We start from the raw sequence: 27,627 nt of genomic DNA, 5'->3' as shown, positions 1-27,627 counted from the left end.
AAAAGCGAAAGAGATTTGTTTGAATATTCACTACCAAAATTTCATTCAAGTGGTACATATGCGTAATTATTATTTTCTTACACTTATAGTGCTTATTGACATTCATGAAACTAAATAATAATAGTTTATGACATGGGCCAAATCGCTCACCTGAGCAGCAGTTCTTAGCAATAAACAAGCTTGAGCAAAACTATCATTATACAAACAGCTTGATTCGGAAAAAACTTTTCAAAAGTAATGTCTAAAAATTCATTAATTATCAAACTTTACTACAAATTCATTAAATATCATATGCCCTTGTAGATGGGTATGACCTTTCATATGAACAAATTTCATCCAAGGATGCTTTGTGCCATTTAGTTTACTTCACTTGTAAATCTTTGTTCCACTATCGACTTCACCCTAACCCCACAGGTCATGGTTTTACACTTTGTCTGGAACCTTTCATATTAATTTCAGCTTTTCTGAGCCAGTGGTTCTCTATTTTTAAATATCTCCAACCTAATTTTTGTTATCTCTCCTTTAAACAAACTTGAATCCCCTTCACCTTACGATGATTTGTATCAAGTTTGATTGAAATCGACCCAGTGGTTCTGGAGATGAAAATGTGAAGTTTACAATGTCAATGACAGACAATGGAAAGTTTTGATCACTTCAGCCTTCGGCCAAGGTGACCTATATATACGTGTAGTTACATCAGTTTCCGTCTTTATATATGACCTGTCTCAGCAACCCAATTATGTTCAGCAATCATCGTTCCCATGTCCATGTATACGACACAATGACAGTTTATACGAAACGCTTATTGTGGGTATGCTCTCAAACAATATTCCCTTTTTTATTTTGGATTTTTCCTCCAGATCTTGGGGATTATATTAGATATACAGATATGCATGATTTGGCACATAATTGGATAGTTGAAAAAATACCCCAAGTTACAGCTTTAATAATGGAGATTTATATGACATTGTATTCACGGGGAAATGACTGCCATTACATTGAAAGCTCCACAGTAAAGTTTTTGTGATCAAATCTATCCTAATGTTTCTCCATCGCAAATTCAAGATGACTTGGACACATATAATTTTTTTTTTCCATCATTGTATTTGATTGCGGCAAAAGACCACAATTAAGGATCACAACACACACTGTCTAGTCATAAAACATCTGTGACAAATAAGAGCCTCAGTTGTCTCTCTACTATATAAATACAAATATTTCTAGCATGTCTACTAGCAATCTAATTAAAATTAGATGTTAGATCCGCTCGCGTACTCGCATACATATGTATGCGAGTACGCGAGCGGATCTAACATCTAATTTTAATTAGATTGGTCTACTAGTTGCCTTGATTTTAGTGAAAGACATTCATGGCTCTTTGTGACCCCGACAATGAACTACCTATGGATAATTATAACATGTAGAGAACTTTCAAACGGTACGTGATATTACATGAACATACAAGAACTGCTATTGGCAGGAGCATTCATGATTCACATTAATCACATACACCATTTGTTTGGACGGTATCAAGATGCCAGAGCACTATTGAACACTTCTTTTAACCATACTTCATTCACCATGTACATGTGTAGTACAGATATAACAGTATGCTCGTGGTACATTCACCACGTACATGTGTAGTACAGATATAACAGTATGCTCGTGGTACATTCACCATGTACATGTGTAGTACAGATATAACAGTATGCTCGTGGTACAGTTGTACAAAAACCAACCAACAGATCAATCCTGGACAAGGTTTATTTATTACACTATAACAATAACTGTCCAGCCTCCTGCACCCACCATCTCACTGAAAAAGAAAAAAGAAAAAGGCAATATAGTAAATGTAAACATTTATATATAGTAAAATCAAATTCTGAGGAAGCCCAGTTTTGGTGGTGTCTGTAGATATAACCTATCAACCAATTTATCAGTGAAGTTTTCTCTTTAAACCGCACCTCCTTCTATAGGGGGGAACCTGCTCACCGCCAAAACTGTCCACCTTGAATGCTTAGACTGTTTATGTTATGGTGTTCACTACACCCCAGACCCACTCAACAACGAGCATTAAACTTAATATTCAATTTCAAAATATTGTTAATATTCACATCTCATATTTATAGGTTGAAGCATATTTATCTTAATATCACTTATATAATGAACATAGGAAGTAAAACATTTAAATTTTTTCTAAAAATTGTGACTCCATCTGATTTTATTTTCTCCATGCAGTTCGAGCTCAAACATTCTTCAAATGATGACATGGAGCATGAACTCCACATATCAACTTTCCTTGTAAGAAGCATGCAGGTTTTTCATTCCAAGAAAGTCACTACAAATTCTTAATTTGATTCACTATACTGTACACATAAACAACAGAATAAAATACCCCCCCCCCCAACCCCCAAATTTTAAACAATGCTCCATTCTATTTCATTCATGACATTACTTTTTACTTGATTTATGAATACCATATCATTATAATGATATGTTTGATTGGTTTGTAAAACCTCTTCAATGATATATCCTGATACCATGTTGTGGTTAATCATGAAATATTGTTTAACATTCTAAGATGAAATTGTAAACTTATCAATGTTTCCAAAAATAAATCTGTATTGGAAATTTCCTTTGCCAGTATTTAATCATTGTTCAAACCTCCTGTCCATGTAATTCTTACCCAAATAGTGACTTAGTCTCATTGTTAAAACATGTTTCAGTATAAATCAAGTGGAATAAAATAAAATAAAATTTGTAGCATGTTCATTCAGATGAAATGAAGCAATTACAGCATGTTGATTTTGGTCAAAACAAGGTTTGATTGCATCATTCAAAAGGATTCCATTGATACTGAGCTCTTGGCTAACACCATGCTATAATTGTACATTAGCACTTTCATAATTAGTCCACTTCAAATTGTTAGCTATTAATGATTGATCAACAAAAATTGAAAAAAGAAAGTGCTTTACAAAAGGTGCACACATTCAAGGGAGTTAATTGTTAGCTATTAATGATTGATCAACAAAAATTGAAAAAAGAAAGTGCTTTACAAAAGGTGCACACATTCAAGGGAGTTAATTGAACACTTGGATCTTAAGGGTGGGAGTTGATTAAGTCACAAATGATATTGTCCTGCTGCGACAGATGAAAATTTGAAAGTAGCATTATTACAATGACTGTTGGGTGAACAGTCTTGCTACTTATTTCTCATGTGCCACACAGCTGACCTCTGACGCAAGGCTGTAGCAGCTAGGGTTTTTTATTGTGCCAATGCAATTCTCGCTTTTAATGCAGAGCAATTGGCAAAGAAACTGTCACTACCGTTTTCGAACATCTTATGTTTGATGCGGTTGCCAGGGTCTGAATATCGGACCACTCAATCACGAAGCACCTGCATTATGTCAGACATGTCCCAATCTGATATAGAATATCTGAATAAGACTGTATGTGATCCGATCTATTACCGTCTGGAATTTATTTTCAGAATTCATGTGGTCGATTATAAGATATCGATGTCATAACAAAATAAATCGGCTAGACAGACAATATCTTGTTCATGGGAACCTCTACAGACTCGCTGCCAAAGCTGTTATCATTAAAAGTAATGCAGCAATATTACAGTTCTAGCTCATCAGCACAGCAATATCACTAAATTTGATAGAACAGAGCAAATGGTTTGCATTAGCTAAGAAAAACAGAGGAAAAACACAACACACAAAAGCTTTATACCTGAGACACCATGGTTTACTTCTGTAAACAACATTAACAGCATTATATCCTACACCTTACAATCATTTTTATCATAGCCACTGCACATTTATCATTCAACCGTGTCTTAATCAGAACACTGCTCAACCAGAGACCTTCGATCCTCCAGGTCACCAACATCGCATGGCAGACAGTTGAGTGTTCAATTTACCTCGTATTTATAGGTTATAGACTTTGTATGGGAAAATATGACGACTGAGTTTTTTGGCGCGTAGGTCCGTTCGCTACAAAAAACGAGGTCGTCATATTTCCCATACAAAGTCTATAACCTTTTTATTATATACTTTCAATTTCATTTAGAAACTAACAACAATTTTATTTTTAACAATAACTTTATCGGTTTAACTGAGTAAAAGATGAAAAACACGAAAAATTTGAATTTTAACGGCGTAGAAATTTGATTGTGACGTAATGTTTGCGGGCCGGAATGTTTCCGGGCATATATCGTGTGATATATGCCCGCAAACTTTCAAAGAAAAAAGAAGAGATGAAATTGAAAGTATATAATAATTATATTTATAGCACGTTTGCACAAGATTTCCGATCACTATGTCATGAATGCCACTTGTGTGGGTCTGTATTTCTAATGTACACAGTTGAGTAATAAAGCGGGAGTCTCTTTCATCCTACGTATCAGTATCTGCACCAGTCCTCGACCACGCCACGTTACAGAGTCCTGGACTGGTGAGGAGGACCAATGCCTTGTTCGATACATAGAATGTAAAGTGACATCCTTCATAATCCACTTTCTAAAATTCTTTACAAGTTCAGATTTTTAACTCCTTTCAATAAATACAATGATTATCTATTACACTTCCCCTTTGGTATCAAACCTAGAGTGTAGACGATGTGTTTGAAGATGTTGAACACTCCAGGGGTCACTTGTATAAACTACCATTGAATGCATTCTGTGTTGGACACAGATGGCGGATTTTTGAGCCCCAGCAGTTGTTTTGAAGAGCCTTACCTTCTTGCCGGTTCCAACTTTAGCCTTCTTTGTACCCCTAACTTTCTTTTGCCTATTCTTCCTTTCTTTCCTTTGTTTTCTGCCGGTTCTCTTAATTTCAACTAGACCGTGCTACGAAAGAAAAGAAGCAGAGCTGATGAAACACGACATAACAACCATAGAAGCATTTTGCAGCTTCAACAAAAGCTTAGTTTTTTCTTCTTTTTCTTTAGTTCTTTTTCAACAAAACATTGCCCTTTGTTATAGGATTAAACATTCTTTTTGAAGAATTCATCGATGTGTAAACTCTGGACATTTTACTCAGAAACTGAATAAAAGTGCAAAGCACAAAGCACCTTTATGCTAATAAGTTTGTGAGTAAAATGTCAGGAGTTTACAATTCGATAAATTCTTCAAAAAGAGTGTTTAATTCTTATAATTCTAACTCGTTCCCTGTATTATAAATTTAAAAAATTTGAATAGTTTCCCCCACTAGGTTATTTGTTTCCAGGCGTGTATGTATAGATAGCGTTTTTGGATTTATTGATGTGTAAATTCTCATTTAGTTTTATCTTTGTCCAATCAAAACATCTGTAATAAATAAACATTGGAATTATTCAAGATTTATAAAACTTGTACATAGGTTGACTTTTATGCAAGCATATACAACGTACTATAAGTGATTTTTTTTTTCCTTTTTGAACTACCACCCCTCCTTTCAAATTGGGAGAAAATAGCGACATTTTCCCAAACATTGGAAAAAATCATTTATATAGGTTTTGTCTGAGATTGTGATTTTTCCTTTTGCTGATGAATGCTTGATTTCAAATTGGGGAAAATAGATTGCAAATTGGAAAAAAATAACAATTTTTGCGAGGGGAAACCAGTGATATTTTAGCACACACACAAAAATCACCGAATAATGAAATAGGATATCAAATAATTACTCTTTGTAATCTGTATTTAGGTTCAAACTTCTTGGCAAAGTCTAAGCTGTCGTAGATTAGACCAAATCCTGATGTTTTACCGCCACCAAACTTGGTCCTGAACCCAAAACAGAAAATGACATCTGGTGTTGTCTTGTACATCTTGGCGAGTTTTTCTCGGACTTCTGTTTTGGGGATGGTTGCCTTGCCAGGGTGCAAGACATCGACGATCTAAAACAAAAATTTATACAAGGTGAAAAGCATCAGTGAACCAAGTAAAAGATTGACAAATTTGACACTTACTGTAAACAAGCTGTGATTTCAAATAACATTTACATTGATTTGAAAAGAGTATCAAACTTTCTCTAAATCAGCTGGTTATAAGATTATCACACTATCGCCAAATTTGTATAACATGCCCGTCGCACTCCAGAAATTAGACTTGGTATCTCGCTTTGAATTGAGTAGCATTCAAAATTGTCAATGGGTGAAACTGAATGGATTTGTTGAGAAAGTGTAGGATCAGTTCAAACAACCAACACTGAATGGACAAGTGGTTGAGGAAATGAATGGCTTATTGTATTGTTTTTGTAAATATGGTAGATTCTGCCCTATACAATTAGATGAATTACAATATTGTTTACAGAGTAGAGTCCGTAGCCCTATACAATTAAATGAATTACAATATTCAGAAAGTTTGTTCTTGTCCCAATTTTCTAGAATTTGGTAATAAGCCAACTGCTCACTAATGGTATGAAATTCAGACTATAAATCAAAATATATGATGATTTCTATGTTATTATAATTTCAATGACCATAACTAGGATTTTATTTTAAAAATAGTTTTGCAAGTTAATAGTAATTTAAGTTATATTTCAAATGAAATCAGTTTCGTCTCGTAAGAACAAAAAGAATCATTAACAGGTTTCAAAATAAATCCATTAAAAAAAAAACAGGGTCTTTTTTCTACCCACTGGTACTGGTACCCATTCAATCGGGAAAAATAGCGTCAAAATCGAACAAATTGGGAATTTTCTACCAATGTATTGGCAAATGATTTAAACGAAAAGGAAAAATTATAAAAAACATAACAATTTTTTACGGTAATATTTGCTGTAGTGTTTGTAGTGTGACATTAGGATTCATCGTAGGCTCTACAATACACACTCTGTCATGATCTGTACTTTCGATTTAATACCGGAAGTGAACATTTTAGTAAACTTGTACATTTCAGACTAAAGTAAATTACTATGTCAGCAGCCTGTTTTTCTGCAAGTGAATTGGGAATTTTTAGTTTCAAAATTGGGAAAAATCAATGATTTTTGGCATTGGGAATGGCATCATTTATCGGTACCTGTTGTATAAGGGTGGGGGGAGGAACCCACTGGAAAATAAGTGTAAAACTTGATATCTCGTTGTGACACAAAATAGTCCACTCCGATTGTGTTTTAGACTATTATATGGTAACATAAAATATGTGTGTTGCTGCTGAACCCTCTAGCTGGCTAGAGTTAATTTCTTTCATACAAGATTTAGCTTATGTATCTTTTGCTTTCAGCAATTTGACTTGATTTAGATATATTACTACACCAGGGAACCCACAAAACAATGAAAATTGAGTATACCACTTTCCAAAGACAAGTATGAAATCCTGAGTGAAGTGTATTACCAGTGATTGGGAAAAGTAACAATGGCACGTTACCAGCTAGTATCAATGTGACATTTCTAAAGTGAATGTGCCATATTGAAATTTTTACGCGACATGTTAAAATGACAAGTCCGAGAGATCAGTAAATTATAATCTAAACACTACTGACAGACTGTATTGCCATAGGTAACTTTAGTTTTACTATTTGTGTTAAATTTACGTTTTGCCAAAGTTAGGATTCTCGTCGTGCTTGTCTGCTTTGATGTTTCCGCGTCATCGTCTCCTTCTGCTCCAACACTATTACAAAAGCATTGACAGCGATCAAGATTTTTCAAGCACTTAATCGATATAGATTAAGTGGGGGATCAGCTCAAAAGTTGAAAAGTTCGTATATCTACCAAGTCAGTGGAGAAAAGCTCAAACTAGGTATATCGATGATATACGCGACACAACGGCGCAGCGTTTTCAATATTCTATACTCCATTTTTTAATTTAATGCGACTTTGGTGCAGGGCGCGTGCTTATCCCAATCACTGCATTACAAGGATTTTTCAAGGCCCAATTTACTGTCAAAATATTAAAATATTCTCCATCCAAAATTAAGTCCAATTTTCCCCTATAGGTGAATATTTTCCCCCTTTTTAAAGAAAAAAATCTCCTTTGATTCATTCGAAATGCTTAGCTAAAAACTTATCTACATTAAATCAAGATCGACATTCTCCTACACTCTTATCATTCAAACCTTTTTCAAGATATATTCTTTGTTCGCATCCGAGTACATCTTAATGATTATGAATGTCATAATCTGAGGGTGAAAGGCAGCCTCATGTATACTCAGATTGCATGATTTTGCACTATTAAATAAAAATTCGGGGGTGGGGTTGTTTCATACCGGACCCCCTAGCTGTTTCATACCTTCGGCACTCAGTTCAAGCCTGTGGCTCTACATATTCCCCTTTTATGGGAAAAGGATAGTAGATATAATTCTTGGTAGAAAAATCCCTGATTATTAATATATCTTACGGCGTGACAGTGTTCGAGGCCGAAGCAAAAAGTATTGACATTAGACAGGACAAAAAAACAACCCAAAGTTAGCACAAAGGCAGAGCTTTATCAAAGCATCCTAATTTTGAACATTTGATCCACCTAATTATTGAACGTGGGAAATATAACGCAATTGATCAGGGCCGTCAATCTACCCGAATTGGGTCCGATATTCGGCCCCATTCCCAATCCAAGAAAGTGCCCTTTTTTCCCAATTTATAAGTAAAAAATTCCCAACTCGACCAGCCCTCGAACTCGGGAAAAAAAAAAAATTAAAAAACAAACCAAAACTCAACACGCTGTATCGTGTTTATCTTTTCGGCGTATCGTGTTTATCTTCTCGGCGTCTAAATGACCGAGATGCGTTTTATTTGAAGCGTTTGAGCGGTCCTGATGATACAGCAAATTGTACTAGGACAATTCGTTTAACAGAGCTAATATAAAACATTACGATGAGTTTTGAATGAAAAATAGGTGTTGGCCTGAATATGTTCTAAACCATTAATTTAACTTTTAAGAATTTAGGTATTACATTATGTACATGCTACAGCGTGTTTTGTGTTCTCGCAAGGAAAACGTGACCAGAACGAAATCGCGTACGAACTGATGGAAAAAAAAAAGGTCGCACAATGCAAAGTATTACAGGAAAAAAATTGATCAGAAATCAAAATGAAAGCGCATCGATATGTGAGGGAAAATTCTATGCATTCTGTAAGTTTCCCAATTTTGTTCAAAATGACGCTAATTTTCCCAATCTCAAGGGTCCCGGTCCCTGTACCAAAATATGCTGTGACAGCCCTGTTGATGTAAACAGTGCATTGTGACATCATATTCAGCGTCAGTATCAAAATAGGATTACATAGCACAATCACGTTCATCGAGGAGTGATTATATATGAATAAGAAAATAAGATTTACATGCTTTTACAGATTTTATGTAACATCTCACAACGACGTGAATTTGGGTAGACGAAATTCAAAATGGAGAAATACATGTCCACGCGCTAATATTCAAATCGACGCCATTGGGAACAAAATTTTCAAGTTCCATAGGTATGGTTTAATTTTTCATTAGTTTTCTATATTTTCCTATAAAACATTACGTGTTACCTATAGGGAGAGCTCTGCTCTCACGGTCTTCGAGCCGTGAGAGGGCTTCACCCTCTATTAATATAATGACAGACGATGGGATTTTCAATTTGTTAGTACTATACGTTTATACCATACCATTTGCTTCCTACACAGCAAACGATTTGTCATGAACTTTCTAGTTCGAATGGTGGCCGCCCCTTCACTCTGAAAATGACAAATTTACAATAAGTGGTGCAATTCTTTACAAGCTCGTCTTACACCACCCTTCCCGTATAATGCTTTGAATCTGTTGTATATTTCCCTTTTAAATTGAATTTTAATTCCAGAATGAACATATTAGAGTGCAAAATTAAACGATTAAAAACTCAAAACCTTAAACGAATTGCACTTAAAATGCACGTGAAATCAGCATATCATACCGATGTAAACAAACACCTCAATTCAATTTTCTTGGTAAAAAATACCTTTGGACATTCAAATCATATGTTTAAAACTATCTACATAATATAAAGAATGTATTTTATTAACTTTCCATTCATTTGTCAAGTTAAAAACTATGGATTATCACGGATTTAGAATGCAATAAAGCCCACCATGTTGAATTAGTTGAAGGAACACCGGAAAAAGGACCTGTACCGGAAGTACGAAACTGAAAATGAAAGTAAATCTGTTCAAACGAGTTCAAGAGAGTAAAGGAAGTATTTCCTCGCTGTAAGCTAGTGTGCAATACTAAATGTCACTGCAGTGATCAAGTGTATCGCGGTGGGTACAGATATATGTTTAAGTGCTTTATTAGGTTTAATTTATTAAGATCACGTGACTTTTGTTATGGCGTCCAAGTCGGAACTTGTGTCCAACGCGTTCGAGCTAAACAGTTCTGCCTGTTCCACAGAAGCAGAGGTTGTAAAATTCTTCCATTATTTTCAGCAGATTATGAAAATATTTATACATTTAACATTGGTGGCTAAATGCACTTGCAGTTTAATTTGAAGTTTTATCTACTTTCATTTTTCTCGACTCGAACCAAGTTGAAGTCATAACATAAGTTCATAACAAAATAGATTCCACCCAGCGCAGCATTCAACATATGAAATATATATAGTAATGGCTGGTAAATTTCTTTTAGATTTTGACCTAATTTCCAATAAATTACAACTTCTTCACAGACCTGTTGTAATGGTAATGCATTGTAATCATTACATTTTTTTTTTTAAAGTAATGGGGTGTAATGCATCCATTTTTGAATTACTAGTAAATGTAATGCATTACTTTCATAAAATTGCCAGTAATGACCATTACTTTTCAATTACATTTGAATTACATAATTTACATATCATTTTTAATTTCATGAAATAATCTTAAGTTTTCCTTAGTTTCAATGAAAGTGATTAATAATTTTTAAAACATGATACATTAAAAATACATTCTTTAGAATAAACATTTTTTTTTTACTGTGTTCGTTCAATGGTCATTTATGAATAATTCAATTGATTTTTTAATGGAAATCTTTAATAAAAAGTTGTGAAATCAATTGAAGGACTTTAGGTAAATATTTTAAATTTCATCTAAGTGATATGAGGTCAGATATGAGATCAGACACATAAATAACATGTTACTTAATCATGTTAATATAAGTATTGCAGGCAAAGTTTTCAAACCAGAACACTGCTCTCTGACTGACAATACTTTTGAAAGAATGCAACTATAATGTGTAAAATAACAAATATACTTATTCACAATCTGATTTAAAAGTTAACTTAAATAAATTGTGTTCATTAAAATTTTCTTTGTATATTTTTTTTTTGGTAATGTGTAATGTAATTCATTACTTTAGCAAAGTAATTTTAATTTAATTAATTACTTATATGAATGAAAGTAATTGTAATTGTATGATGAAATTCCAATGTAATTGTAATTTAATGCATTACATTTTAAAGTAATTGACCACAGGTCTGCTTCTTCATAGTATAGTTTGATGCAGATGAGTTTGATGATGCCCAAACTCAATTATTGTGCAGTTATTACTGTGGGTTTTAGACAGGTTTGATCACCGCTGTCAGACCAGATAGCTCAGTTGGTAGACTAGAGATTCAGGAGGTCCAAGCCTCGGGATCATTTAAAAAAAAACAAAAAAAAACAAACAAAACAAAACATTCAAACTTAAGTCAAAATTTCAATGAACTTGAACTGAAACTCTTAATTTGCAGACACTAGAAATTTGATGAAGCAATATTGAATAACTTTTTTATTTTGAATTGTTTGGCTTTTCAATCATTTCATTACTATACTTAAGCTTAAAATGTTTCATGATCCTGGGGCCTGGTTCAAATCCCGGTCTGGTCCATTGCATTTTCTCCCTTATGGTTACATTACAATGCGAATGAACCAGTAAAAATGCATACGTACTGTTGCACATGTTACACAAGCAAAACATGAAGTTATGATTATTTGATGTTCTATCAACCTTTTGTGTTATTTCTAAGTTCTTTTCATTCCACAGATTTATTTGCTATGAGTGAACCACCTAATAAGAAGAGAAAAACCATATTAGATTTCTTTCGTAGAAAAGAAAAAGGTTAGAGTTGAACATTCAGTAATGATCATTTTGATTGATGGAGAAATTTATATCTCATTTCATCGAGCTAAATTTTAAAAAAAGGACAATTACACGTGTGACAGTTGCAACATTATAGATTTATATACACATGTTTCTTAAAGTATGGATTTTGTTTGGTTTTGAATTTGACTGTCAGTGAAAGCTGACAGATATAAATATCATCCACTTTGCTTTGAGGAAGTACGTCTAGTTAATATACTTAAAGATTAATTTAGAGTTTGTGATATTTATTTTTTACATTAATATATACATTTTTAACACATTGTATTGAAAACCCATATTTCCTTGAATAAAATCTTACTTGCACTATGTCTGAGTTATGGCTTTACTGAAACTTCCATTTTTCTTTACCATCAAAAATGGGAAATTGAAGTTTGCTAACATGGGTAGTTAAAACAATTAGTTTTGCTTTTTAAATTCTTTTTTAAGAATTAAAAGTGTTGATTATGAATGACCCTGGTCCTTTGAAATCAAAGATGAAAAAAATTACTGTCTTAATGTACATGTTGGATATTTGAAGGTAAAAAAATACCAGCAGAAAACTTGAACAGCAAAAAGGAACTGATTCAGAATCAGGAAATGGCCAAGTAAGTGATAAAGCATGAACTACATGCTAAATACAGTGTACTGTATATTTATATCATATTGAGAACTACTGAAACAAACTCTGGTCCTGTAGAAAGAGAAATTTTCTTGGAAATGGGGAAGTAAGTGCAACAAAATGTTTAATTTCTTATTAAAATTAAAAAATACATAAGCTGTGCTTTAATTTAAGCTCTTTGATTTGTATCATAATCATATATATTGTTAATGTATCCTATATCACATAGTTAGGGGAAGAAAACTGGAGGGAAATTTGTTATTTTGAGGTTAAAACACCATTTTATCGTGAAACGTTTGAATGTTTCGAAGTAAACACTATAAATTTTAATTTAAAATTCAATGCAATAGGTCTTGATGATCTTTTACAGGTGTAGGAAGAAATATACTTTTTATACGCCCGTCTTTAGACAGAACGTATTATGGTACAGCGATGTCTGTCCGTCTGGGGGTTTTCTCTTTATAATTTCATTTCCCTTTCACATATCATGCTGAAACTTGCTGTGTTGCTTCTTTGTGGGTCAGTCTAGATCATACTGCAATTTTGATCCATTTCGACCTTTTTTCCAGGAGTTTTGTCCCTTTATTTGGAAATAATTATTATATGGAGGGTACATAATTTGTCCGCCCTACTCCTACCACAGTTTTCAAGTGAGAGCCTTCTTATTTTGTGGAGTGTTGGTATGGGTATTGAAGATGTGCATGTGGGATGGATTTTGATTTTCTACAATTTTTGAGAAAATTACAGGTTGTTGAACTTAGTCCATTTTGAGGAAATCTCGATTTTTAAGCTAAAACCCTTTGTTCATACGAAAGTTTGTCACAGCCTCATGATGGCTGATACTACCTGAAGTATCAAAGTTATACAAATTATAGCACAAGAAAAACACCCTATGTAAGCATTTTACGGGCGTATTATGTACCGTTTGCGGTACTCTTGTTCCCTACATACTTTATGTGCATCAGAAGTAAATCAGATGTTTCATTTTCATTCTCATTTGTAATACATTGTTATTTTTCTCTTTTCCTCTTAAAATGAATATCATATTTATATCGTGTATGGAGGGTTGGCTTAAATGAATATTTTGAGGTTCCCCTTTGTGTATTTGTCTAAGTATAGTATATCAAGGTACAATTTTCCACTAAGAAACATCGATTTTTGCAATTCGATAATTTTCTATATTTGCTACACTGTTCTGTTTCCAAGGAGTGCAGTGGTCTGTGCTTTCTGCTGGGGAGAGAAAGAGAGAGAGAGAATCACTAATGCATAAATTGTTTCAATGATGTCAGTCTTATAAGTTACAGTACTGTTTCAGTTGTCCCAACTCTGTGAAAGATAAAGTCATTGGGAACCCTGGCTCAGGTTAGAGATCTGTAATGTAGATAATCTGTAAATATGTAGATAATCTAATTATGTAGATAATCTGTAATTATGTAGATATCAGTAATTATATCGATATCTGTAATTATGTAATATTGTATTAGACTGAGGGTCAAAACCTTAAAATTTCAAAAGCCAAACAATGATGGTTTGGAATTGATTTATTTAAGAATACATGTTATAGTGACCCGAATCACAGTCTAAAGTACTACGTGCAGCTTTAAATGATGGAAAACTTCATAAAAAATATGACAGCTTTATGCAGGATTTTGTTCATCTTCATTTTATTATAATTCAGAAGAAAATGGCTCCAAAACGACTCAGGATTCCTCACAAGCTATCACTTCGGGAGCAAGCACCTCCTTAGCAAAGCCCTCAGTGGATGGCAACTCGATGTTGGGAAGCACCTCTGTGAGGTCTGAGGTCATACGATCTGACTCCCAGAACAGTGACTATAGTGATGGAGACCCCACTCTGCAGAATTCTCCCGATCTCTTTGAGTAGGTCTTAGAATTTCTCATATTTAAGGCCTTTTTTTTTTTAATTGGTTTACGGATTTCAAAATTTTCAAATCCGTTCGTCGGAGGTTAAAAAAAAAAAGTTCAAATGACAAAATGTTAAGTAATAAAAATGAACTTGGTTTGAGGTCAGTGTTTTATTATCAACTTTTAAAATATTCTCTTCACTGTCAACTTAAAATGGTGGTATATAGAGACTATTGTGCACCTTGGCAACAATGCTTTTTCCTTCAGAAATGTTATTTGTTTATTAAATTAATTTTCTATCATTATCAAATGTCCATTGTTTACCGTTTAGTTATGTAAATCCCAAAGTAAAAGAACCACATTGTTTTTCCATTCAAAAGATGGCATCCATGACGTATATAGGGACGCACTAATCACCTGAAGTACTAAAATCCTGACTGACCTTACCAAGCATTTATTTTGTCTAAAAATTTACTTTTAAGTTTTAAAGTCTTATTTATGAAGTCAAGTAAAGTTACAAATAAAATTCATGAACCCTATAAACATTTATTAAAAAATTCTGAATTTTATTTAGGTCAGATCAATTTATTGTTGGTAGTCAACAAATTTTATACAATGAATGAATTCAATAATGTTAAATATGTTTTCAACCTCCTTCAATATATGAAGAATTACACATATTAATTATGAAGAATATTTCTAATAAGAATTTAAAAGTGTATCCTCGGCAAAATGTATGCATGGTAAGGTCAGGTAGAGATATACTTGTTTAGGTGATTAGTGCAACCCAACGTACGTCATGGATGCCATCTGAAAACAAGTGTTTGTTTTTATTTTGGGATTTACATATCTAAATGGTATGCAATGCATAACTAATGCTAATTAGAAGTTAGTTTTATAAACAGATAACTTATTGGAAGCAAAAAGCATTGTTACTAAGGTGCAGAATAATTGTTAGCACCGGCTGAAGTTGACTGATATTCCACACATGACACATGAATATTATGGACTGTCCGAGATTTCGACCACAGGCACTATATTATGTTTACAGGAAGACAATTTTTTTATTATAGATATTTAAAACTTCGAGTGCCTGTGATTTCGACAGAGGCGTCTGTCCAAATATCTAGTCCAGCGGAATCTATTTTCTTTTCTTTCTTTCTTTTTCTTTTTTTGTGAAAAGGAAAAATTACAGCATCGGAAATATAAAAAGGAGTGAAAAACCATTTTATTTTTTTCCCAACATCCCAAAAAATCAGTGCGGCGGATCCGTAAACCAACTCAATAAAAAAAAAGGCCTAAGTTTGTCTTTTTAAAAAAAAATGAAACCTAAACATGAATAGCCGTGTTTCGAGTTCCTCCGGAACACCCGGGAATTTTCGTATTTAGCCACGCCGGTCACATGATATGAACAAAATGTTCCACAGGGGTACTTCCGGTTAATTTTGTTTACACTGGTAACAAAATTGTCATTGACAAAATTTAGATTTTGTGGCACAAACTGTCGTAAATCAGATAAAGGATAGCAAGGGATATACATTTCTTGGGAAGATGTCAAAGTTTACCTTTTCCCAAACCTGGGAAAAGCGTTCACACAGAGGAAACGATGGCGTCATTTGTGTAGAAAACCACGAGCAGCCGAAATTCAGTGCGATTATTACATTCCGTGAAAGCTGAACCAACAAAGAAACATCATTGTTCTAGCCAGTTTGCTTATATCAACTTTTAGGAAAACCAAGAGGTTTGTACTAACTCTTAAAAATATAATATAGACTGTGCAACATCTTGTCAATCTACTTGTACATGTACCCTCACCCACATCTGAGCAGTGTATGTATTTTACAACGGTGTTCATGCGTCATTAAATAGATGATAAAGCATCATATATTAGAGAATTTCAATTATGAACTTATGGTTCAGGCTCATAAAAATTACGAAGCAATTTCACAAGGGAGTGAGAAGGGTATATATAATATCTGCCATTTAAATAAAATACGAGAACACCAGATAATCTATCCCTTAGTACGGATCTATACAAGAATTTGCATAATCATTTATCCAAGTTTCATACCGATGGTTCATTCACTGCAAAATTTTTAATTACATCAAAGAACTTTCATTTATCTTTGCTCCAACTTTTAATACCAATCAAGCACAGGCAATTGCATCGCTTGGGGTCGATTTTACTATTAAAGAGTACTCTTTAATAGTAAATTCGAACATAAGTGATGCATATTGCCTGTGCAATCAAGGTACTTTGCATGTACATCAGAAATGTACACTTCCATTCAAACCACTTGTATACAAGAATGGAACCAGCTGAACATGAGCCAGGTTATATATTATGTATATGCTGTCCTACCCCTTTGATTTAGTTCTGTGTAAGGAAATATGCTATTGGGTATATATTTTTAAAAAAGAATAACGAAGAACAACAATTTTCATTCATATTTTATTCAACATATATTTACACAGGTTGATAACAATGGCTGATCTGCATATAATGACTGCTAGTTATTGGCTGGTATGTGGTGAAAGGGAGCTAAAAAGGAGTAAAAAGTTCATTTCAGCCAAGTGAGAATTAATTTCTTCTTCGTTTTGTGTTATACATATTTAATTCTTTTCTTTTGTTGCTTCAAATCTTGTGTATTTGAAAATTTTCAGTCTAATATTTTGGCAATGTTATAGGTAGTGTGGCTGAAATAAACCAGTGTTAAGGAATGTCCAGCAATGACATGACATCATGAGAGTTTGGCATACAGACATTCACATGATTAATGATGAAACTGAAGACCTCAAGTGAAAGGCATGGGAAATTATCCAGTTCCAATATACCTGGAAAAAAGGAGGGGTGCCACAATATTAATAATAGATTTTTGTCAATTTGAGAAGCAAAGATGTAAAAAAAAAAAAAAAAAAAAATGCAGAAATTATAATTCATGTATTTGTTAAAAATACTGTTCACTGCACATACATGTATATTTTTTAACTTAATATTTGGAAATACATGAAGTAATTCATATTAAAACTGAATGTATGAGTTTTCATGACTTTTATCAATAAAGCTTACCATATTTATTTTACATATATATAATTTCCCTTATCCATTGTAGTCATATGGGAGCTTGCTTGCATTCAGAGTTCTGACATCAATCTGAAAAATATGCATATTTCATCACAAGAGTCATTTGAGCACTTAACATGCATCATGTATAAAGCCGAGTTAAACAACTTCAAAATCTACCCAACATGTTTTAAACGAACACAAAAGGTTCTTCCTAATTTCTTTTTTTTTTTTTCCTTCTTGTTTTGATTTTGTTCACAAATATTTAAGTCAATTCACCTTTTTCGAACTTTTGATGCATATGATGGATTTCCTCTGTATTGCTATATCTATCAGGCCCAGCACAATCTCTATATTTAGCTATATAGTTTTATAAAGCTATTTCAAATAGCTTCATTAAGCTAGTTTCGATTAAATTTCTAAAGTGCAATGGCACATGACAATATACATGCACTTTGAACTAACAACAACACTATTCTAGTTATAGATCATATGCCATTTTAAGAATTTTCATGAAAAGAGAATTTCTTTTGTATTGATAACTGTCCACTACCTTGTGTGTGTCGAAGCTTTGATAAGTATATGATGACTTTACAATGTGGAATCTGAATATATCATTCTATTGATCCTCAACGGTGAAAATTGGTAAAATGTTGCTTAACAACTTAATAATCCTAAACATTTGACAATTTGGATCAAAATTCTTCCTAAGGTACATAGTTTAAGAAGCATTTTTTGTTTACAGTGTGTTGTTTCGAGTACAAGAATGAAATATTTTCACTTAGAAATTCAATTTTTATGCTTTGAAAATATATTTGATAGAAGATTTGAAATAGTTATAGAAAGCTATTTCAATTAGCTTTATATAGCTATTCAATTAGCTTTAAAAAGCATATATAGCTTGATTAAGCATATATATACATGGCTAATTATACTAGAGATTGTGCTGGACCAGTCTATGAGCACATAATTTAAATGATGTTGCTGAAAGGAATAATATTACCTTAATCATGATCAGATATATATTTTGTTCAGTGATTTAAATATGAGCAGTAATCACAAATACCTACTGGATTGTGAAAAGTCAATAAAATGACTACAACAATAAATAGTCATGCTAAAAATTCTTCCAATTACATGAGTATATCATTAGAAATCAAACTCCAAAGACTTAATTGTGACACAAGTGTTAGTTGATAAATAATTATTTTCAAATTAGACAGCATATTGACTATACCCAAGTAGATAATTTTATCCTCACCCACATATGGGTATACCATTCTACTTAGAAACCAAATAGCGTTAAATAATAAAGCTATTTCAAATACCTATATTATCTATAATGTTATAGCTAATATATTACTCTTCACTGTATATTGTCATTATTTATGTCTTATATCAATAATTATATATGTTGCATGTTTATGTCTATTTTGGCCCTGATTTGGTAACGTAAATTCTATTTCACATAGGCCCTAGACTGTACTGGACCTAATGTCTGCTTTATGAAGCAGTGCACATTGTGTTTTGCTTAATCATATATAAAATGTCATCATAATTTTAATTTTACCTGTTTGACAGGTTTACGTTCTTTTCCTTTCCCCTCTGGTTACTAGACAGCTGGGCCTTGTGTGAGTTACACGACAGCATCGTCTTCTTCTGTTCTTGACGAAGTCTCGTTGTATTTCGTAGATTAATAGTAGCTTATCAAACGTGCATAAACAAATATGTACCGCATACACCCCAAACTATTACATGCGTATTTCAATTTCATGATGATCGACAAAATTAAGGCTATCTGCACCCTACTAGGCCAACACGAAGTGTCAACTGTTGGTTAACAAAGGTAAACAACGATAAACTGGAAGTAACCCTGTGGAACATTTTTGACGCGTCGTGACTAAACACGGAATAAACACTGTGTTCCGGAGGAATTCGAAACACGGCTATTGACATGTATGACCAACGAGGAGCCGATGAATATGCTTGGAATTCTCTCAGTGGACTGTGAATCGGACTCGATGGTTTTATGTCTTAATTGTTTATTATTCCGAAAGCTATCTAATTAGAATCGGATGTTAGATCTGCTTGCATACATAATTATGTATGCACTCACATACATAATTTACATGCAAGTATGCGAGTGGATCTAACATTATATTTTTATTTTTTTTCATTTCTATGCTCCCTTTTTGCCAAATTTTTTCAGAAATGCAGCACGAATGGATGTGTATATGCTGTAAATCAGTCATTTAATTACGGTAGCTGCAGACAACAAAGCAGATCGTTGTATCTATATTGGTCTGATATGCAGACAACAAAGCAGATAGTTATATCTATATTGGTCTGATATGCAGACAACAAAGCAGATCGTTGTATCTATATTGGTCTGATATGCAGACAACAAAGCAGATTGTTGTATCTATATTGGTCTGATATGCAGACAACAAAGCAGATTGTTGTATCTATATTGGTCTGATATGCAGACAACAAAGCAGATAGTTGTATCTATATTGGTCTGATATGCAGACAACAAAGCAGATTGTTGTATCTATATTGGTCTGATATGCAGACAACAAAGCAGATTGTTGTATCTATATTGGTCTGATATGCAACTGAAATAATTTACTTAGCAACATACACTATACTGGAAAAATTATAAGCTTGAATACTAAAGGATTGAACAGCTCAATACACACACATCTACACAGACCTCTTGTTTGCTAGGTATTTCTCTAAACATCAACTGTTACAATGACAGTTACAATGGGGAAGTTGTCAGATGTAGATAAGCGTTACCTTGCTCTGGTGTTTAATGAATACCCCTCTAATTTTTGTCATCAGAAGCGCTATTGGAATGTGCTTCAGTTCATTAGTAGCATAATTTTGTTTTAGCTCAGAAACAAATGATGTGTCTGCACCTGGTATACCAGAAAGGAAACCAAGTCAGAAACAGGATGACAGCTTGTGGAAGGTCAGTATTAAAGTCAGACACAGGATGACAGCTTGTGGAAGGTCAGTATTAAAGTCAGACACAGGATGACAGCTTATGGAAGATCAGTATTAAAGTCAGAAACAGGATGACAGCTTGTGGAAGATCAGTATTAAAGTCAAGTCAGAAACAGGATGACAACTTGTGGAAGATCAGTATTAAAGTAAGGTCAGAAACAGGATGACAGCTGGTGGAAGGTCAGTATTAAAGTCAGAAACAGGATGACAGCTTGTGGAAGGTCAGTATTTAAGCCATGAGCATGTATGTAAACTGCGTTTGGAAACTCGCTATTGCAAAGTTCCTAGTACTTATTATGGGTTTTGAAACCCAGTGTCATGAAGTATCCAGTAGTAATTGGAAACCCACTATTGTGACATATTTGGTTCTAAATAGATCTAAAATCCCATTGTTGTGAATTACCCAATACTTAATAGATTAAAAAACCCACTGTTGTGAAATGCCTGACTTTTAACAGGGTTAAAAACCAACTGTTGTGAAATGCCTGACTTTTAACAGGGGTAAAAACCCACTGTCGTAAATTACACATTATCTATTGGGTTTCCAGTAATTACGTTTGTTAATATACCACGGACAGTGATTGAAAAGTTAGATAATTTAGAAGTAAATCTTTGTGTTTTTGCTGGTGTAAAGGAGTGATTTTGATTTGTTTGTAGGGGAAGTCTTTAGCTGGATTGAACAGGAAGCCTACATTCATGAACCCCTTACCACCACTGAAATCCCAGTCAGACCACCATGTGTTGTTTAAAGTCCCTGTAAGTATGTTTATTGTCGTAGATAATGGAGTATTTTGTGATGCGTTGAATGTACAGGAAAACTTGCTGTTGGAGGAATACAGAAACATCAGAATTTTTTAATTTCGTCTCCAATTCCATATCAGTTTTAATGATTAATATATGTCCAATGAGATCTCATTTTTTGCGTTAACTTGGGCAACTTTTCAGTAAACAAACACACCACTTGTATTTTATATAATTGAAACATATTCTATTGATAAACTCAAAGGGATTGGGCAATAGGCATAGCCTATGTAGGTCCTTTCGCAAAAGTGTATCGGATATTATGAGTGCAGGCATATAGCGTCGTTTTTAGAAATGAATGGGGGTGCAAATGGAGAAAAAAGTTGCCTTCATAATCATCTGAAATTTCTTAGTTAGCCCAAATCCCAGAATCACGGAGGGGTTGTTGTTATTCTTCAGTACACTCATTACATGAGTTTTGGGACACTTAAAATCTTGCTATCTTGAAATGCTTTGATATCGGGGGGGGGGGGGGGGGGGGGGGGGGGGGGGGGGGGACTTATTTTCTCTTCCTTATAACCAAGATTTCCTTATGATTGAGTTACTTGTAAATCTTACTGTCTGTGTTTGATCTTGTTTTAGCACACATACAATTCCATTTACCCTCCAATTCCACATCCTCACCATTATTCAGATAAATGGGACAGTTATCATGTCCGAATGCCGTGCTCACACCAGAGTGATTTTCCATACAACCACAAGGTAAATCATGCTGAAAATCAATAGTGCAGTTACTTCAGAACTGATTTGAACTCTGTTAAGAATTTCTGTTATACTCGAATAAATTATGTTTCCCCTCTTTCAGGGGGAGACATATTGTTATTGTACTTTCCGTCCGTCCGTCTGTCTGTCACAAAATCTTGTAAACGCTTTTCCTCCATATATATATGGGTTATCGGATAAACTTGAAACTTTGTACAATGCTTTATTGCCATTTGTAGATGTACATATTGTAGGGACAGGAGGATCCAATTATCTTCCTAAAAGTTATAGTGGATCTAAGAGGGGTGGAGGATGTAAAATAGTTTGTCAACACTTCTCCACCTATATGGGTTATCAGATAGACTTGAAACTTTGTACAATGCTTCATAGCCATTTGTAGATGTGCATATTGTAGGGACAGGACGATCCAATTATTTTTGTAAAAGTTATAGTGGATCTTAGAGGGATGGAGGATGTTAAAATAGCTTGTGAACGCTTCCCCTCCAATATGGCTTATCAGATAGACTTGAAACTTTGTACAATACTTCAATGCCATTTGCAGACATGCATATTGTAGGGACAGGAAGGTTCAATTGTTTTCCTTAAAGTTATAGTGGATCTGAGGGGTGGAGGGTGTAAAATAGTTTGTGAACACTTCTCCTATGTGTCTTATGGGAGTCCATAATGTCTATGTTCCTGCTCATGTTTTTTTCTCCATACCATGCAGTACATTAAGGGGAGGAGGTTTCATTTGGAGCACTTTCAATTTTGGGAGGTGGGGAGACATTTGTTTTTCAAAAAAACAATCTCTAGTGTATAGTTCATTTGTGTCACATGACATTTTGGTGTTGTTTGATTGGATAAGGGCTGTTCCATTAAAACATATGAGGTACCCGGGGACGGCAATTAAAAAAAAATCTATGGGTGCTTGTCATTGGTAGAAAATTGCATCTATGGTGGGTACCTACCGCCAGAAAACTGCATCTGTGAGTGGTTGTTTTGATAAAATCTTTATTTTTTTACCGAAACTGAGAGGAATGCAACAAGAGAAGGGAAGGGTTGAAAGTAGAATGTGAAACAAACGCCGTTTTCTGTCTTCATTTTATCTCGGTCGATGAGGTTCCGCGATCCGGTTATCGTTTCCGGTTTGACTCTAAAATTATAGTGACTGGAAATTAGGATTATCTCCCTTGTCCAAAATGGAAAACGAAACGTGCTCGTGGTCCATTGAAACAGTTTTTAAGATTTTTTTTTAGCTGCAATAATGTAGCCCTATCCAATTTTTTTTATTCTGACGTTTTCGGGATGAGGCTACAACTCCATAGGATCTCCGTAATGGTGCAAAATAATTTTATGAATAACCGATAATAAACTCTATGTATTAGTCCCAAATCTTGTTTACACCAAAAGGAGTACCAACTTTGTGCTCGGGCATGTGTAATAAAGGTGTTTTTCATTAATTATAATGCACAGCATGCAAAATTCTTTGTCTGCTCCGCCATGCTTGTTATCGCGAAATCTCCTAGGTGGATCTAATGAAAAAGCTTAACATTGACAATCGGCGCGAAAATGTAGTTACTTGAGCCACTTCGACAAAGAAAGGAAAATCATATTGTTGCAGTCTGCTGTTCGGTTTTTAACTTGATATTAAATTTAAACCTTTTCAATACCGATGAAATAGCTTTCGCCTCCATACTTGTCCATTGATGTAAATACTACTTTATATGGCATATGCAAATGACTTGACAATCGGAAGTTGAAAGTATTTGATGAAGAGTGACCCAGATAGATTGTCAAGCTCAGATCTTGCACCTATCAGTAATCTTATAGGAGTAAAAGAAGACAGAATAGTGAAGTATGTTGAAGATGTCAAAGAAAAGGAACGAAATAAACTAAAGCAGAAGAAATTGTTAGATAGTTTTAAAGACAGTCCAATATTGTTACTAACAATTGCTGAGTTAAACAGGTTGGGAACACTTCCCCTATAGCGAGACATTCTCAATTATCCCTCTCTAGCGAGAATAAATATATCGCATACAACAGAGAAAAACACCCGCGGAGTACATCTTTTCGTGATTCACGTGAAAAGAAGAAAAAGTGCTAAAATGTTTGATACTTCTGCAAATATATGAATCAAAACAAAAACACTCACGATGTGTATTGGATTTCAGACTGCTTCCCTCTTACGCAGCAACTTTGATATGCAATTTCATGACTATGTTGTCAATTTCATAGAAACAATTCGCATCATGTTGAGTGCGTGTCGCACTTATTCAGCGTTGCACGGGATTTGCCATTATTTTCAATAAAGACGCCAAAACTCCTGTTTATGGTAATGTTTATTTCTCGCTAAAGAGGAATAATCGCGTTTTAGCGAGAATATCTCGCTATAGGGGAAGTGTTCCCAACCTGTTAAAGGTATTGCACACACACTTTCAAAAGCCAACACACACTGGAAGAAAATCTAAGGCAGACTTTTTAGTTACTGTGGACAAGGAAATCAAAAGTATAAATATATCTGATACTTCTTTATATGAGACACTGGAAAAACTTTTCCCTCAAAAGTTTAGGAAGTCAAAATCGTGACATTGAATTTCAGAGATTTGCAGCTAGTTTTACCTGGCTCGTAGATTTACCCCAAAATACCCAAGAACACCCAAAAACACAATGAAAAGACCCAAAAACATAATTTAAAATAAAATATTGGTTAAAACTATGTTATTTACGCAGAAAACTGAACAATTTCGCCGTATATTATTTGAAATGGTATCAATATACATAAAAGAGTTATTTCAAGATCGATAACTCAGTTAATTTTCCCTGCTCATCGGAGTCACATGACATATAAATGTATATTTTATATTTAAATAAAAATAAAAATAAAAAAAAAAAAAAAAAGAAGAAAAAAAATTAGATTTTAACTGATATTTAAAAAAAAATAAATGAAAATTCATATTTAATCAATGATCAATATTATAGGCTAAATTATTACATCAAAGGAAAGCAATTAAACTTTAATTACTGGAGACCATTGCAAAGCAGATATGAGTAGATTGTAAAATAAACATGATTCGAAAGTAAAGAAGACTCATGATTGTGCAATCGGCGGCATCAAATAATTTACTGTTTTGATCATTGAACGAAATATTCATATTGTTTGTTTTACACCAAATGCTATTGGTTAAATTATTTATTGGTTACAATTTTTACTAAAAAATTAAATTTTTCTTTAATATATGAACAATATTGGTTGTTTACTGTGCTGTTCTATGATATTTTTGGGTGTTTTGGGGGTATTCTTGGGTGTTTTTGGGTAAATCTATGTTCCCATTTTTACCTATTATTTTATAGACATGGTTTTGAATTCTAGGTATTTGTTACCGATGTATACACAAGTCAGTGACTTTTTTAAAGCAATATGCAATGGCCTTTCTTGAACAGTCATATTACAATTAAATTTGACAAATGCTTTATCCAATTTTTGAATAGCCATTTTTATAGAATAATTGTCTTTGTCAAATTGGCAACTTATTCGGATTGGCATTATTATTTTCAATTTTGTGTCCACCCTGGGTTATTTGGTATGTAAAAAAGTCGGTGATTGTTGTGTAGCATGCCAATTCAAATAATTGACTTAATGTTGGAGTATAAAGTGCCAAAGTTAGAGTTTGGACAATCTATATAGTTTTGGTTGTGCACTGTTTTTTGTATAAAGATTAGAACTGTATTTTGTGTTGAAGTTTAAAGAATATTTTTCCAATCATTAAAACTTGTTCTACCTGTTCATATTAGTATTTGTCATCTTATGTTGAACTATGACTATAGAATTATAGATTTTAATGGGGTTACCCAACACCATTACTAGCATAAATTTCGCTCATTTAATTTTCTTTAAATTTTGTTTTATACTCATCTACTTTGACCAATGAAGGAAAATTTATATTAATGTCAAGAAATTTCAACCACACATTTTCATTTGAATAATTTCAATAGATATATACATGTAGAAATTTCATCAAGCAAACTTTTGATCACTGAGATGCTCTAAATTTGATATCAAATCAAATTAAAAGGTTTAGCTGATTTTTACAGAGTTATTTCCTTTGGGTGTTGGGTACCACCTTAAATACACAAATTTGGAGAGGGATATAAAAGTCTTCAACTGTCAGAAATGGATCAAGTCCTTCAGCTTTTTATTATCGTTTTCCCAAAGAAGTTGTTATTCTATAGCATTTGGACATTCTCTAAAATCAACTTCATTCAGTGATGACTGTTTATCAAACTTGGTACATAGTTTTTAGAATGACATAGAACCCTATTATTTTTTTTTACAAAGGTTAAGATCACAGGATCCAGTTGTCATTCCATAACATCCTTGTGAACAATGCAATGAACCGTAGTGTAACAAATATCTAAGACATCAGTGTTGCAGAGATACATTTTCTTGTTTTTTAATACTCAAAATACTAGTCAATTTTAAAACTTTTAATAGTTGTTTTTGAACATTTACAATACTAGGCTTTTTATGAACAGGTAGACTTATAAAATTGATTTAGTTCATCGTGTTTAAGAAAGACAGTCTTGATAAAATAAATTGATGGTTCTATGATCAAGCTTCATTGATGGCCAGTTATTTGAATGGTGATGAGACCCAAGATACTCTTCTCTTTACTATCATGCTTGGGAACATCTGAAAATAGACCTCTATTCAGGGGTTATAAATAGTCATTCATACATATTGAATTTAAAGAAAAAGTGTATTTCACTTCTATGGGTGGTGCCGCACTATCTAAAATTGCTTCTGTGAGTGGTCCCTCATTACATTTTTATGCTTCTATGGGTGGTTACCCAAATTTTAAAGTGCCTTCCCCGGGTACCTCATATGTTTTAATGGAACAGCCCTAAGGTGTTTAGTCACAACTGGTCCTGAATTTGAAACATTTTTGATTTCTCTGAAGTTTAGCGATTTCCAGATGTCTTCATCTGTCGACCAAAACAATCCTCATATGATTATTATATTTCAATGTTACTTATGCATGCAAGCTAAGGTCAGATATAGGCATTTCTTTGCGAAAGAGATTATCAAGAAATACAGGACCAATCATATTTAATTCAAAATCTTATGACAAGATTAACAGAGATGATGAGTGATGTAAGTGCATATGGACTGCAAATATCGAATTTACTCTGAAATGATCTAGTGCAAAGGAATATGCTCAAATTATTTTGGTAATTAAATTTCATAAGATAAAATGGAATTAAGGAATTAATGATATATCAAGTTATTGCTTAGCAAATTCTGTGCATGACCTTGTTATTTCAGTTGAGTAAATGACACTGGTCGGTGCTTTTTTGTCGATCTTTACGTTTGAAATATATGAATCATAATTTACATGATGATCTGTTGAATTAGCGTTAATTACCATGCATATGACGTTGAATTTGACTATCATCGATGCGTGCAGCCCACACCTTCTGAATCCAACACCATGTAGAATAATGGCAATTTTTGGCCATTAGATGTTACACAGGTGTACTG

General features: G+C 33.6%; 2 protein-coding genes across 5 annotated transcripts in view; one reads left to right on the top strand and one right to left on the bottom strand.

Annotated features, from left to right (window-relative positions):
* Positions 1-1,750: 1,750 nt before the first annotated feature.
* LOC125671181 (40S ribosomal protein S24-like) lies at positions 1,751-10,162 on the bottom strand. 3 transcript variants are annotated; one of them, XM_048906716.2, is made up of 6 exons: positions 10,023-10,162; positions 9,565-9,633; positions 5,668-5,877; positions 4,742-4,852; positions 3,736-3,756; positions 1,751-1,816 (listed from the first exon to the last, which is right to left on the bottom strand). In XM_048906716.2, exons 1-5 carry the CDS (start codon positions 10,023-10,025, stop codon positions 3,751-3,753), a joined length of 399 nt encoding a protein of 132 aa, XP_048762673.1. In that variant the 5' UTR covers positions 10,026-10,162; the 3' UTR covers positions 1,751-1,816; positions 3,736-3,750. The 3 variants fall into 3 exon arrangements, with proteins under 3 accessions (XP_048762673.1, XP_048762674.1, XP_056018387.1); XM_048906717.2 differs by lacking the exon at positions 3,736-3,756 and having other exon boundaries at positions 10,023-10,160; XM_056162412.1 differs by having other exon boundaries at positions 1,751-4,852.
* Positions 10,052-27,627, top strand: part of LOC125672051 (poly(ADP-ribose) glycohydrolase-like) — a 36,738-nt gene continuing 19,162 nt past the window's right edge. The window contains exons 1-8 of one of the 2 annotated variants that reach the window (XM_048908120.2): positions 10,052-10,191; positions 11,930-12,004; positions 12,567-12,633; positions 13,963-14,009; positions 14,326-14,527; positions 20,472-20,550; positions 21,243-21,341; positions 21,969-22,088. In XM_048908120.2, coding sequence (XP_048764077.2) covers positions 11,941-12,004; positions 12,567-12,633; positions 13,963-14,009; positions 14,326-14,527; positions 20,472-20,550; positions 21,243-21,341; positions 21,969-22,088 — 678 coding nt within the window. In that variant the 5' untranslated portion in view covers positions 10,052-10,191; positions 11,930-11,940. Of the gene's footprint in view, positions 10,330-11,929; positions 12,005-12,566; positions 12,634-13,962; positions 14,010-14,325; positions 14,528-20,471; positions 20,551-21,242; positions 21,342-21,968; positions 22,089-27,627 lie in introns of both variants that reach the window. The other variant, XM_048908119.2, reaches the window with a different exon arrangement.

Source organism: Ostrea edulis, chromosome 4 (genome assembly GCF_947568905.1).
Source record: "Ostrea edulis chromosome 4, xbOstEdul1.1, whole genome shotgun sequence".
NCBI lineage: Eukaryota > Metazoa > Mollusca > Bivalvia > Ostreida > Ostreidae > Ostrea > Ostrea edulis.
The sequence above is the reverse complement of the archived record's forward strand: the minus strand, read 5'-3'. Positions and strand labels throughout refer to the sequence as shown.

Coding starts and splice junctions, on each gene's coding strand:
- LOC125671181 (XM_056162412.1), bottom strand. Junction 5,878..9,564: donor TGCTGTGTAGGAAGCAAATG/GTATGGTATAAA, acceptor TTTTTGTTTTAG/ATCGTCGATGTCTTGCACCC. Junction 4,853..5,667: donor CTAAATACAGATTACAAAGA/GTAATTATTTGA, acceptor TTTCTTTCGTAG/CACGGTCTAGTTGAAATTAA.